Source organism: Mesocricetus auratus, unplaced genomic scaffold (assembly GCF_017639785.1).
Source record: "Mesocricetus auratus isolate SY011 unplaced genomic scaffold, BCM_Maur_2.0 Super-Scaffold_100051, whole genome shotgun sequence".
Taxonomy (NCBI): Eukaryota; Metazoa; Chordata; class Mammalia; order Rodentia; family Cricetidae; genus Mesocricetus; species Mesocricetus auratus.
This window is the reverse complement of record NW_024429228.1, coordinates 4,918,553-4,934,063: the sequence shown is the minus strand read 5'-3', so window position 1 is coordinate 4,934,063 and position 15,511 is coordinate 4,918,553. Positions and strand designations below refer to the sequence as shown.

Here is a 15,511-nt window from a genome sequence, read left to right as displayed (position 1 = left end):
CTGGTACCATGACATTTTGCCTGTGTATGGAGACAAGGACTATGGACAGAATTCTCTGAATCTGGCTCTAATCCCTTCCTTGTGTAAACTGTTTGCATTATACTCTGTCCAGAGATGGCAAGCCTGATGAATACACACATAGAAAACAAGATCATACCTTAACTGGCCAATGAAGCTGTGACCAGAGGTTACAGGAAATTAGACCCAATTTTCTCTAGCGCCAGAGCACGGCAACTTTATCCTTCTATTTTCTTTGGATTTGTTCTGTACCTCAATTTTTAACTTCTTAAGTTTGGTGATTAGCTCATTAATGTTCAGTGTTTCTTACTTTTTAACATAAGGTAAAATATCTAAAGTAATAGTTTTCTCTATACATTCTTAGTGGTTTCCATTAAATGTCAGCCTTCACGACTCCAAAACAAATGAATACCCCAAAATTTTCTTACTATTCAAAAATACTCTTGAAAATAGTTTTGTTTTAATACCTGTTCTTGTACTCTCTGTTGCAAACATTTCAGCAATCCATCAGTGTCTCTAGTTCCAAGAGACATCAGTTCTGTTCGGAAGGCAGCTAGTAATACACTCCGTTCCTTTAAGAGTACATCCTGAAGGGCAAGCAAAAGTTCACCTCGCCAATCTGGGAGGCTCTCCAGTGACAGAGACTGGCCACAGACCTGCACAGCACAAAATGTGAAAAGTCAGTTTTCCAATAAGCATGCTTGAAATATATTCCAAAAATACTAGTCTGCTAACCAAAATATATTTTTTTAAAAATTCAAAGAGCATGTTTTTGAGTGTGAAAAAGAGATGAAGTAACACATGAAACACATATAAAAATCTGTACGATTTATTATTGTCAGTAAACACATGTAAAACTATCTAGAAGCAGCCGGGCGGTGGTGGCACACGCCTTTAACCCCAGCACTCTGGAGACAGAGGCAGGCGGATCTCTGTGAGTTCAAGGCCTGGCTGGTCTGACAGCCTCCAAAACAATACAGAGAAACCCTGTCTCGTAAAAACCAAAAAAAAAAAAAAAAAAAAAACCTCTCTAGAAGCAAAATACTCTTTGAATACCTCAGTCTGTCTTTGCACTTGCATTTTGGAAATTAAATTTTTAAGAGATAAGATAGTAGAGATGAAAGTTCTTCTCTCTTCTAGCCAATATTCTGAAACCTTCTGTTCAGGCTGGTCCTCTCCATCATCCTCAGGGGAGTCAGCAAGAGAAAGCATCTGCATGCCCTCAGTATGGACTGCTCTCAATAATCCCTAGAAAATAAAAGTAGTGAAGACAAAATTATGACTTCAAAGACTGAAAAACAAGACACGCAGAGTCAAACAAGCAGATTCAGCAACCTCCAATGATTTACAAAGACCACTGCAGTCAAGAAATGGGATCCCAACATTCCACTTGGCTGCTTGCTGTGGAGTGGTGAGTAAAAACTGTCTTTTATAGCTAGCACTTCTAAGGTCCTTATTCTATTTGGCTAAAATACTCATTCCAGACTTACTGATTAGTCACTGATTTGACCAAAAGAAAGAATGTGGGAAATAACTTGAGACTAATTTCATGATCTAGGCAAACAAAAACATGGAGAATAAAGTTGGGTTTGAAAACTCTTCATACATATGACTTTATTGTGACACAGCTGCATAAGAGAAAGTAACTAAGAATGAGCCCAACCCCCCTTACAAAGAAGCATCCTCTCAACCTACTGAACAGCACATCAAGTGTGGTAAGGAGAGGAACAAGGGACTTTGTCTTACATTTTTTATAAGGGAAGAAGTTGGTTATCTGACTTCATGGACCCAGCAGAGCAAGCAAACCCACAAATAAATGCATTGTCCTAAGCTGACAGGCTATTTTTTCAGGTCATTCACTGCTTTTTAACATTATTGCTCCCACCAGGGATTGCAGACTTCGTGACCATACCTAACACATACACATACCAAGTCAGTGTCATAGAGGGGTTGCCAGGGAGAAACAGGGAACAGTCTAAGAGTAAACCTTCATGTGCAGCTTATCTTGTAAAACTGATTACATGGGAAGTGTAAGGTATAGTAATATCAATTACATTGTTGTTCTTAAAGGTAAGTCAAACAAGTTGAGTGCACAGCACATAGCTTTAAATGATCTCAAAGCATCTAAATGACTTGGTCACATGGTGAGGAAAAATCTGACTGAAAGCATGCTACAAGACACATTCCAGAAAAATCAATTCTGCAACATTCTACTGTAACATCTATGAAACTTAAATAATGTGAAAAACATTGCCAGGGATACGTTTAACTATGCAATTCTTTCTTCGAAGAGAACCTTTCTATGTAACTTCAAACTGACTACCCTGTTCAGTGCAGGGATGGCATGGGCCAAACTAGTTGAGGGTTGTCACCAGTACCTTGACTGCCCTTGGGACTGCACCAGCTGAACCTTCACCGTCTTCCCCACCTTCTGATGCTGTGTCAAACCCGTGGCCCCAATCAGACTCAGAGTCTAAAATTAAGAAAACAACCATCTGTAATTACACATGTGCATGAACTTTAAAAAAAATACTATTGCATTTGTTTGAATATTCCAGAATTATGCAACGTACCACTTGAACGTATTTCTCTGGTTTGGTGAGCATTAGAATACACCAATCCAGGAATGGAGGACACCTAAATAAGGAAGACATCAACAGAAAATGTAAGACTTTAAGACTGATTTAGGAAAAACCAGACCCAATGAATCATTCATCTATTTGTGATATAGTTAAGGGAGAAACAAAGACATCAATTTGTTCTATCATACAGTCACAAATCACAAATAACAAGTCTGCAATTTTCCTTCTCGTGGATGTTGTCATAGAAAGGAACCCTCATGAATTACGAAATCACAGTAGGCTCCAGAACCACACAGGAACTTCATCATCTAACTCACAACAAGATGCCAAAGTGTAACTATGCCATGAAAAATGTCTCACACACTCACAGTGTTGAGAGGAAAATGACAGGAGGTTGAAAAACATATTCTATGAAAACCAGGTATCTGTTAGATTTTAAACACTGGGTCATTTCTTTAAAGAATGACATTCTTTAGTCAGTAACCGGATTGCACATAATGTTCTCTCTCAAAAGTCTCAGCTTCTGAAATATGTCTGGATTCTATATCTGAAATTTCTGCAGCATGTATCTCCTGCATTTGTTCAATGTTTTCAGTAAACTGACTGACTCCTGGGGAACACTCAGCCCATGTCAAATGAGCTCCTGGGGGTCTAAAAGGAGCTGATTACTGCTGCTACCCTTGCTGTCTCCTCTCTCTGGGACCCAGAGCAGCCATCTACAGGATTGGCTCTGATGCGGCAAATTTTCCACTTTGCTTGTCTCCAGCCCAATTTTCTATTCTAACAAGTGTGATAAATTCTCTTTGGTATCTGTGAGCTGACCTGTAACTTTGTTTGAATCTCTTGAGAGTGATGTTATATGTTGTCCTTTTATCTAAAGCACAATGAACACAACAGTAAAGGAATCGGTAAAGTCTTGTGTGCATCAGATGCAGGACTAAGGATGAACACAGAGAGGACAGTTCATGCTTCAAGTCTCACTTGCATGGAAACAGGAAAATCACCCACATGAACTGAAGCCTCTCCTTCACGAACAGTGTATTCTCCTGAAGTCTCATTACATCTAAGTTTGACATGAACCAAACACCAGATTTATTATTAAATCATCAGTCAACTTAATGAACAAAGGTAAAGATTTACCTAAAATATTCAAATGAAAAAAAATTCACACTAAACACTAACCTCGGAGATATCAAAATCTTGAAGGCTTCTTTCTTTTTCTTCAACTTCCCGCCTTTTCTTAGTGCCCTCCTCTGAAGGCATCTGTAGCTCTAGCATTTTTTCTGTATCAGAAAACTTTTTCTCTGTAATTTCCACATGTTGTTTTTCTGATATAAAACTAGAATGCATTTCAGCTACTTGGTTCTTTAACTCTGTGGTTCTCACAGATAATGTGTAGACATCTGACTCTAAGTTGTCTCCTGTCAGAGGATTTACATTGGGCCCATCTGTCCTTTCAGGTTCTGATGCTCTCTTCTCTTGGAAGCTCTTCACATACTGCTGAAAGGCTTCCAGTTGTGCTTGACTAACGATGGCTGCAGCTACTTTCTCTTCAAGTAAACTCTGAAGAGTTTTGATCTTCTTTTGAAGCATTTCTGGTTCTGATTGGCCTTGCTCTTGCATGGTTTTTATTTGTTTATGACACTGCATTAGTTCTAAATCCTTCTTTCTTAGAGAACTCTCCAGTCCTAGTAACTTTATTTCTAGACTTCTGCAACCCTTGGTGTTTTCTTTAAGGCATCCGACAGAAGTCAGGGTCTTTAGAAGCTCAGAAGAGTCCTGGGCAGAGACATCTTCTGGCTGCAGTGCATCAGCCTGGAGCTCATCGGCAGCCATGGCAACACTTTCCATAGGTACAGAGTGCAGTTGCTCCTGGACCATGTGTCCTTTGTTCAGGATGCACAGTTCTTGTGCTAGCTGATCCATTTTACAACTGGCTTCTTTAGGAGTACGTTTTGTGCACGCCATTTCCTCATTGGCAGTTTCTGCTTTTTGTTCCGAAGTCTTCTCTTCAGCTCTCACCTTATCTAGTGTACACTGGAGGCTTTCTGTATCTGGGGGATGGAATGTGATTTCTGTTGTCTTCTGTTCAATGCTTGCCAACTCTTGCTGCCAATTTTCAGTTACTCCTTTGAGCTGCTCTATTTCTTCCTCTCCATTTTTCTTCACACATCCTTGCTCACACATCAAACACTGGATTTGGGCATCAAGATCCTTTATAAGTTCATCTTTTTCTTTAATGGCCTATTATTTAATGAAAAAGGGACACATAAACAATAAATACATATTTCATTTTAGAAATTTTATTTTAAGGCAGGACCTTACAGAGATGAGTATGTCCTAAACCAAAACACTATCTCTGACACAGGAATGCTCTTTTTAATATAAACCAACAAGACACCTCTTTTTATTTAGAACTTCATTCTGGAAGTTTTATGACGTGTGAAGTGACGTTGATTTCCCAGAAGCAAACAGTATCAGTACATTCTCTTGGAAAGAGAGAAGTACAAAACAGTGTGGACAGCGGGTGGCTGTCAAAGGGAAAATCTTGAACAGAGGAAATTTTAGTATATTTAGTTAGCAAGCACCTTCCCCAGCTGAGGCATATCACTGGCCATGGTATTTGTGTTTAAAATTCAATAGGGAAGGGCAGGGGAGATAGCTCAGGAGCTATGCATGCTTATTCTTTGAGCACCAGAACCCAAGTTCAAAGTCCCAGCATACACATGAAAAACTGAGCAGGGCTCTGTGAGTCTGTGACTCCTGCTCCAAGAAACAGAAGCAGGCAGATTCGGCGAGCTCACTGGTCAACTAGACTAACTGAGGCAATCAATAAGGTGAGCAGTGAGAAACCCTGTCTCAAGGCAATTTAGGCAGAGAGCGACAGAACATACCAAATGCCCTGCTCTGACCATCTATATGCAGGTATGGGTACACACATTTTTGCACTCAGGTGCAAGCACCTAGGGAACTTCAACAGGAACGGGAAAATTGTCATTATTTTGTGTTTTAAATTTTAGGCACAGCCTCTGAGATAGTTCAGTGGGTCAGGGTTTTCACTGTCAGGCCTGACAAGCTAAGCGCTATAGCTGTAGCTTGATGGAGAATGTCCTTCTGTATGATGTAAACATATGTTTCTCTTATTGGTTGATGAATAAATGCTGATTGGCCAGTAGCCATGCAGGCAGTATAGGTGCGGCTACAAGACAAGGAGATTCTGGGAGGAGGAATGAAGCAGGGAAGCAGTCGCCATGCAGCTACCAGGAAAATAGGACGCTGGGCATTCTCCTGTAAGCAAAGACTACATGGAGATTCTTAAATTAATAGAAACAAGTTAACAGTTAAGAGAGAGCTAGCCAATAAGTAGCCTGAGCCATTGGCCCAACAGTTTATAATTAACATCAGCCTCTGTGTATCCGTTTGGGACTAAACGGCTATAGGAGCAGGCAGAGCAGAAACCTCCATCATCAGTGGCTCACAGGATATAAGAAGAAATGACTCCCACAAGTTGTGCTCTGACCCACAAAATAAATAAATAAATAAGAAAAATAAGTAAAAAGGTAAAAGCAGTTACTCAATTCTGACAGATCTGAAGTGGGCACACCTGCTTGTCTGTTTCCCGTTGTTCCTGAAGCTTAACAAGCTGTTCATTTAACTGGTCAATTCTGCCATCCTTTCCTTGAATTAGCCTTGAAAATTCCCCAAACAACATGGGCTGATCATGACAAAACTGGGGATCATAGTCTTTCAGGAAAAACTCCAGTTTTTTTATTTCATCCTAGGGACAAAAATAACTATCACAATTATATGATCATTACATGGTATTTTCAGTATATTCCCTTAATAGAGTCTTATAAAAACATAGGGTACATATAATGACATAAAAATAAGATACTCTATTTCAATAATTCCAAAAATATTTTGATAAACCAATCTCAAATATTTTCATTTATGATGAATTCAAATGTCTAGTCTGAGCTAATAAGTCCATGCAAATTCATTAGCCTACTAATGTTGCTGCTAGCAGATGCTTACAAAAATATAAAGTATCAAAAATGTGAATTATTTTTATCAGCTAATTACCTTAAATAGTTTATTTTCTTGCTGGAGCTCTTGCAAGTGAGTGGTGGACCCCTTCTTCTGTATTTCCAACTGCATGTGGAGCTCCTGAACCTCTTCATTCTTATTTTCCAGTTCCTCACGAAACTGCTCTAACTGCTCTTCCAAGTTAGAAATCTTTACCGCCAAAGTTACCCAAGAGGGAAAGAAACAAAACGCAAAACCCAGATCAAACAAATGGAAAAAGCGTTGTATTTAATTTACAAGGATGTATGTTTAAGACATGTAAATGGTAATAAACGAAAATACTTTTCTAAACTGTGTTTACCTTCTTAATCCCTAAACATGCTCAAACTGTATTTTTGTTTTTGAGACAAGGTTTTTCTATGTAACCATGGCTGTCCTGGAACTATGGAGACCAGTTCAGACTCAAACTCAGAGAGATGTGCTTGCTTTTGCTTTTCTGAGTGTTGGGAATAAAGGTGTCTGCCACCATATCTGGACTCAGACTACAAAAAAGGTTTTTAAATTATTTTTGACTATGTATATATGGGTTTGACTGAGGATAATAACAACCATTTAACCAACTACCCTGTAACTACTTAACAGATGTTTAATGATGAATTTCCAAATGCCTATTAAAGTGATGATCAAAACTGCTATATTAAAAGCAGCTTAAGGTGCAGGAGCAGAGCCAAGGGGCACCTGGGGCATTTACTGCCTTACAATCTAGAAGAAGTAAATTCAGAGTGAAGTAAATGTTTGCTAGAACTAGAATCCCAGTACCAAGAAGACAAGGCTTTAAAGTCAGCCTGATCATTCCGATAAAAAATAGTACAATATTAGCAATAGTAGCCAAATCTGAGGCTGGGATGATGTCAGATGAGCACATATGTGGCTTGAGTTGACCCCCAGCACCGCATGTAAAAAGCCAAGTATGGTCTTACGAGCCTGCAATCATATATATGTATTTTCTGTAACACTGGTATTTAATTCTGTAGGCACTTAAATATATTTAGTGATTCTGCACATATAATTATCAGTTTGTTGCTGAGAACAGCGATGATCACGTTTACCAAAGCTATCCACTAATATGTGTGCCTGTTCTTATCTTCCACAATAATTCCTATCTTCTATGACTACTTTTAAAACAAGGTTTTAGAAAACACACGCACATAGTTATTAGAGTTCAAAGCTGCTGCCCACATCACATGACTTGCCCACTCTTGATGTGTCACTCTCTGACCTAAGCTTTGTCCCTCAGGGTGAGCTGGAGAGTACTGTATTAGCAGCCCATTCTTCAGCAGGTCCCTGGTGACCAGATGCATATCAGATTACAGAAGCACTGGCCTATAGCACCAATGTCACACTAGGGTTTTCATGCTCCCCACCAACATCCTGAATCCCTTCCTAATATTTGTCACACTGTATCACAAGGATGTTACAATCAGTGAGATCTGGGAGAATTTGGCTCTGTGCTAGGCATTAACTTCTCTTAAGACTCAGTTTACACATAGGTGGAATCAAGACCCCAGGAAAGAGTATTTAAAATACTCCTCTGTTCTTACTAGCACTAGGTTTAAAACAAAGTTAACTATTATTTAATATTACCGCCTTTAAGTGCATTAGCAATACAAAACATAAAATTTATTGAAGGTACCTTTTCTCAAAGAAAACTCACTATCTTTCTTTTTTCTTTTTTTTCTCCTCAAGACAGGGTCTCACTATATAGCCTTGATTGTCCTAGAACTCACTATATAAACCAGGCTGGCCGTGAATTTACAGAGATCCACCTGCTTCTGCCTCCAAAGTGGTGGGATTAAAAGCATGTACCACTACACCTAGCTAGAAAACCCATTCATTTAAATTTAAGTATAATTTTAAAAGATATTTTTGTCTAAATTTAGGCTCTGAGAGTAAAGTCATTTAAACTCTGATCCATAGAAACATCTTACATTTGTATCAGTTATCTGAAAATATTTGCCTAGTTTTCAGAGCAAATGTTTAACATTCTCTACTCATGTGCTTTGAGGCTTTCCTTTTGCAGGTCAATGAGTGGTACTGCCATACACCTGTCACTGTCAGTAAACACTGCCAGTTGCTACTCATTTGATGGCAGTGGCTCTCTGCACTTGTCTTTAGTAAAGAACAGAACGGTTAACATATGCTCTCTATGGTTTCTAGCAGTCCCAGATGAGTACTGATATGGGGAGAAAAGTAGACATCTATTAAATACTAAATTCAAGAAATTAAAGTAGGAGTAGAGGTACAGTATATTAAAAATTACTAAAAACAGATGGTATATGCCTGTAATAGAAACAGAATAAGGAAGGTCATCCCCTGAGCTGCAGAGTTTGGGCTCAGCATAGGCAACACAGTGAGGCACCATGTAGACAATAAAGACAGAGAGGCTTGGGAGAGGGCTTGGTTAGCCAGTGTTTGCTGTGACAGAGCAAGGGCTAGGGTTCAGACAATACCATTCACACAAAAGCCAAGTGGACATTTAGTTTTCTGTGGTGCCAGAAATCAAACCAATAGCTTGTGCACCCCGGACTAATCCTCCACCACTACGAAACTTCACTAGCCTTTCTAATTAATGAAAGATCAAGCTTTCCCCATCAGATCTTGCAATAAATAGGAGGACACATGAAAAAGGCATACTTTTTGTTTTCATGAAATACCAAAACCAAGACAAACAAGAACTTTCCAGATAAATATTTGTATTAGGCTCCAGTAAGAAAATACTTCTTGTCCTAGAAAGGATCCTTTCCACTAGTCATTTGCACAGATGCCATTTTCTCTCTGAGCTCTCTGAACATCACGTTAGCTAATGTCTAAATTAGTTCTGTATCCTTTAAAGCTTGTGTCGACACTGCTATATTATTGGAACACAGCAATTTGAAATATACTCAATGTCCTGAGAAATTACAGAGAAAAACCTATAATTTGAACACTTTTAGGGCTGCAGAAGGGCTCAGTTGGTAAAGCACTTGGTGACGAGCATGAGGTCTACTGAATCCAAGTAAAGAAGCCCATCTTGGTAGCACATGTTTGGGATCATGGGGAGGAAGAAATGGGGAGGCAGAAATGGAAGGATCTCTGAGACTCACTGATCAACAAGTCCAACCTAACTTGTGAGTTTCAGGCCAGAGAGATGCCCTGTCTCAAAAAAACAAGGGTGTGGCTGGGAGCTCTGGAGCTATGGCTCAGTGGTTAGGAGTCCATGCAGCTCTTATAAGGACCCTAGTTTGGTCCCTAGCTATCTTGCTAAGTCACTCATAATGTCATGCAACTCCAGTTCTGGTGGGTGGACACAGATTGACATGCACACATTCCCATAGAAACACAATTTAAAAAACAATAAAAATAAATCTTTGAAAATAAAACAATGTGGACAGATCCCAAGGAATGATTCCAGCAGTTGACCTCTGTTCTACAAAAAGGTGTATGAGAGTATATCCCCTAAAAACTTCAAAAGTTATTGTCTACATACTAAGATATATTCCAGAAGAAAAGGGTTTAAATATACTACACATGAAGTAGGAAGCTGAATTTGCTTTGGTAATAATAATGAATTTTCTCTTTAAGATAGGGCCTTGCTATGTTGCTCGGTCTGACTGAGAACTCCTGGCCCCTACTCTTCCACCTACCTCAGCCTCTTGAGCAACTGGGAGGTACCATCATTCCCTGCTGGATGTGATTCTCTTCAAGTAACCGGGTATAGAGAAACAGGAGGACTGTTATTCTTTCTATTGTTGCTATTGTTATTATTTGTGACATTGGGGAACCTTAGGTGCTTGCACAATCTGGGCAAGTGCTCTCTAGGAATGAGCTACATGCTCAGTTGCAGACACTTTACCTTCAGTCCATTGTTTTAATCCCATATTTTACTTATGAAATAGTGCGATAATTTCTCACGGAAGTATTTTAAATGATGATAATAAGAGCACTAACAATAACACGACAAGCTGATGAAGACACTCAGCAGAGTGGCGGTGACTTAGAGCCCACGTTACGGACAGCAGGAGAGAGGCATGAGCTTACCACGGTTCACACTACCAGCTCTCTTTTGTCCTCTCCACTCAGGCCACACCAGCTACACTGGGTCCTTTTTTCATCTAAATGTCTTCCTAATTCATGAACACTGTCTTTCATCAGCTTATCTTTCCAATTTATTATCTCCAAGGTTAGTCTTCAAGGCAGTGAACTAAGAAACACTGAACTTCGCTTTCAGACAATAATGCCATTGTGTTCAAATGTTGTTTTTAAGGTAACTGATATGAAATACTTCAAAAAAACATTTGTCATTTAAAAAGAAACTCCTTACCTCTTTTTCTTTTCGTTCTATAGCATCCCGCTCAGCCTGCAATTGAACTTCCAGAGAAATTTCAGATTTAGCCTCTATATCTCCAAAATGCTTCTGGTCATTTATCTAAAAAATACATAAGAAATTTCTCAAAACTGCAGACATTACAATGATTACTACCGCAATATTTTTATTTATTTAGGAGTAATTCTATTTCTTTATTTTAAAAGGAGGAAACTCTACATTGGAAACTATTCAAAAAGGTACAGGTATTCAGTCTTGAATGCATTTTTCATATAAAAAAACACAAATTGCTGACACATAAAACTAATCCCTCAGATAAATCAAAAGTCTTTTCTCATTGGCCTGTCTCCAGCTTTCTTGTTATACTTTTCTATTCATTCCAGTTTCCACTAGAATAACGGGAATGGACTTCACTACATTTTATTTTGGAGTCAGGCAAGAGCCTAAAATTTAGCTCATAGTCCTAAGTGACAGTTAAAATGATAATTAGCTCTTCTGGCTTAACTAATCTTCCTCAATCAGAAACAAGGGATACAAACAACATCTGGAAGGAAAATAAACAAAAATAGTTATAAAGACACACTAACCTAATGTCTACAAGGTAACGTATCTTTTACTTAAAAAGTACTAGTTTCTCAGCCTACAATCCTACTGCCAGAGAGTCTGGGAAACAGGAAGGACCCTAAGAGAGATATGCATGGTACCCCAGAGAAGAGGAATGAGGCAAGATCCTCTGAGCAGATTGGAAGCATGGGGGGGGGGGAGACAGGGGGAGAAGAGTAGGGGAGAGGAGAACATGGGGGGAGCAGGAAGGCTGAGTCAGGGGAAGAATAGAGGAGAGCAGGATGAGAGATACCACTGTAGGTTTGAGAAGAGACCTGGCACCAGTGAGATTTCCAGAGATCTACAAGGATGACACCAACTGGCAAACTAAGCAATAGTGAAGAGGCCACCTTAAATGCCCCTCCCTGATAATGAGTTTGACGACTACCTTATATACCATCCTAGAAACTCCATGCAGTGACAGATGGAAGCAGAGGCAGACACCCACAGTTAAACACTGAACTCAACTCCTGGAACCCAGTGACAGAGAAGGAGGAGTGATGAGCAAAGGGGTCAAGACTGGGCTGATGAAACCAGAGAAACAGCTGAGCTGAAACAAGGGGAAGATCTTGAACCCCAGACTGATGGCTGAGAGGCCAGCATGGGACTGATCCAGACCCCCTGAATGTGGGTGTCAGTGAGGAGGCCTAGGCAATCTATGGGGCTTGGGATAGTAGATCAGTATTTATCCCTGGCACATAAATAGACTTTGCATGCCCATCCCACAATGAGGGATGCTCTCTCAACCTGGACACTTGGGGGAGGGCCTAGGCTCTGCCCTGAACATAATGACGGACTCTGGAGATCCCACATGGAGGGCCTCACCCTCCCTGGGGAACGGAGTGGGGATTGAGTGGGGACCTGGGGGGACTGGAGGGGAGGGAGAGGGAGCTGGGACTGATGAGTGAAACAAGCTTGTTTCTAATGGAAATATAAAATAAAAAAGTTGAAGACAATAGCAAAGAGCTGGCTTGTGTAAGTAAGAGCGGCTGCCACTAGAAGACGACAGCACAGAGTTAGCAGCCCCCACACCTTTGCGAAGGCGTCAGAGTTGGCAGTCAGGGCTTGTTCCAGTTCCCGCACGTGGCACTCCAGCTTCTCTATCTCGTCGTCTCGTTCCTGCACATCTCTCTGCAGCTGCTCATTACACAGCAGCAGCTCACTGCATTTGTCTGTCTTCTCTTTAAGATGACCAGTTAACTGTTCGACCTGAAAACATGATGAGAAATGTTTTAAATGTAGGGTGCTTGTAATTGAGAATCACTTTATATCTTAAAAGCTGCTTTCTGGGGCTTGGAAAGTTATCTCAAGTAGTAGAGTGTTGCTCGCCTAATATATGCAAGTCCTCGAGGTTTGATCCTCTGTATTCCCCCCAGCCAATCCAAAACAAGGCATTTTCAAATATGATATCTTATATTAAAATAAGGATGGCAATGGCCATCTCTAGCAAAAGTAACAATTTTGCACACTGACAAAACTGGGCACACTATAGAAAGAGAAACACTCCTGCTTTCACAGTAAAAAATTATTACCTTAAGAGCATCCTAGCTTTATCCTGGCGGAAAGAAGGAAAATACATTCTGAATAAATAATGAGAATTATCTAAAGTCACAGCACACTACATCCTGGATGTAATAAAGATGACAGACTTGCAGCTCGCTTTTTGACTTGCTCTTAGCTGAAGAAAAACGTCCTTTAAGTTCTCCCTGTGTTACGTTTTGTAAGAGTTATTTGGCAAAGGTTAGGCTGTACACTCTATAGGCTAGAAGAGATGAGGAGAGGTATACGAAGGAGTCTGAATTCCTTTAAGTGCTCCTACTATGCCCAAAATAAACAGTAAGTTTTCTGAGATTTATCTTCTAGGGCTGATATACAGAACCTTACCTGTTGCATAACAGCAATGGAAGAATATAGGATTAATAAGACAGTTTATCGACATACTCATCAAGGAGAAAGTACTCAAAACTGTAATTCTAAGCAATAGAGGAATACTATGTTTCAGTGAGACATCTTGAAGAAATTATGAAAATAACAAATATTGTTCTCAGAACATGAAAAATGCAAACCTAATCTAACATCAGGGTCTTAGATGGTAGAATAAAGCTTCTGAGGAAATAATAGCAAGCAAAGGTAGACTAAGATTTGGAGGAAAGTCAGGAAGACAAAAAATACAGCAGGTACCAAGAAATGATGCAACACATTTACAGAGGGCTTCCTGATTGCAAGAAAACCAGGGGCTTAGGAAGGGGAATGAAGTGCTTGGTTCCTGAAGGAATGCACACTCTTGGCAGATGCCTCAAGTTCCATAATGACACAACTAATTTTATCAGGCTAAGGCGACTTATGTCACAGGAAATGACAATCTAGGTGTGTGGTTCTCAACCTGTGGGCTGCAATCACTTTGGTGGTTAAATGATCCTTTCACAGGGGTTGCATATTACATATTTACATTACAATTCACAATAGTAGCAAAATTACAGCTATGAAGTAGCAATGAAATAACTTTATGGTTGGGGGTCACCACAGCATGACAAACTGTATTAAAGGGTCACAGCATAAGGAAGGTTGACAACAACTGCACTAGTTTCTACAGCTTAAAACCTCTTTGGAGTTTTGACTTGTTCAAAAGCTAAAAACATATTTAGAGACATAAGGGGCAATGACTACAAACAGTGGATATTCCTTTTACAGTGCTCTAGAAGACATAGTATTTCATGTTTTATATTTCCTTAGAAATCTTGGGAAGTAAATGAAACCAAGTCAACCGCATGAAATTACAATTTTTAGAATTAAATTATTTCCGGAAATACTAACATCATAGTAAAATCTAAGTGTCTACTAAGGCCATGCCAATACTCGTATAAAATGTAAACTTTTCAGGAGGCTAAACAACTTGATCATTGTCACATATCCAGTACTCAATGAGCAATGATCCAAACAAGGCTTCATTTACTGTAAGTGCAATCTTGTTATTAACAGGACTAATGGAACAGAGGATAAAACTCAAGAGGTAATGGGTAATCTTCACAGCAACACTTTAAATGGAGCAGAGGGTAAAAACCCAAAGACAGAGGAGCAGTAGACCTCCCTGGAGCAGATTCAAAAGAGCATGGGAGAGTAAATAGTGAATGCAAATGGCCTTCTATTGTATTCAGTCATTCCTCTGTGTGTGTGTCTGTACATATGAGCACGTGTCACAGCACACAGTGAAATCAGAGAACCAGCGGCAGGAGTCGGGTTTCTACTTCCACTTCCCACGAACAGCTTATTTGCCTTGGCAGCAAGAACCTTTACCCACTGTCTTAGGGTTACTGTTGCTGTGATGAAATACCATGGCCAAAACCATGGTGGGCGGTGCATGGGGGGGGGTGGCTTCCACATCACAGTCCATCACTGAAGGAAGTCGGGACAGGAGCTCAAACAGTACAGGAACCTGGAGGCAGGAGCTGATGCAGAGGCCATGGAGGGGAGCTGCTTCCTGGCTTCCTTCCCATGGCTTATTAAGCCTGCTTTCTTATAGAACCCAGGACCACCGACCCAGGGATGGCACCACCCACAATGGGCTGGGCTTTCCTCTATCAATCATAAGAAAATGTCTTACTCCAGATCTTATGGAGTATTTTCTCAATTGGGGATCCCTCCTATTAAAATAACACTAGCTGGTGTCAAGTTGATACAAAATTAGCCAGTATAGCCACTGAATCACCTTGCTAGGCAGAAAATAATCTCAAATCACTTTTATCAGGAATGAGAATAGAGAAATGAACACGGAAGTTTACTTAATTGAGTAATACACAGAGGGGAGTAATTTCAAATTTCAAATCTCTTCTTCCACCCCACGCCAGGACTGGGGTTTGAACAAAGGGCTTCAAACATGGTAGATAAATACTCTGAGACATACTCTTAGCCCAACACAGTG

The 15,511-nt window shown here is 40.0% G+C and overlaps 1 protein-coding gene across 1 annotated transcript in view; it reads right to left on the bottom strand.

The window, feature by feature from the left end:
- LOC106022300 (A-kinase anchor protein 9) overlaps nucleotides 1–15,511 on the bottom strand; it is a gene marked incomplete at its 3' end in the record, with an annotated part of 118,165 nt that overhangs the window by 15,697 nt on the left and 86,957 nt on the right. Inside the window, 9 exon segments of the mRNA XM_040735810.1 lie at nucleotides 486–674; nucleotides 1,075–1,266; nucleotides 2,397–2,491; nucleotides 2,592–2,655; nucleotides 3,783–4,844; nucleotides 6,205–6,378; nucleotides 6,684–6,836; nucleotides 10,987–11,091; nucleotides 12,625–12,801. Of these exon segments, the coding sequence (XP_040591744.1) occupies nucleotides 486–674; nucleotides 1,075–1,266; nucleotides 2,397–2,491; nucleotides 2,592–2,655; nucleotides 3,783–4,844; nucleotides 6,205–6,378; nucleotides 6,684–6,836; nucleotides 10,987–11,091; nucleotides 12,625–12,801 (2,211 nt within the window).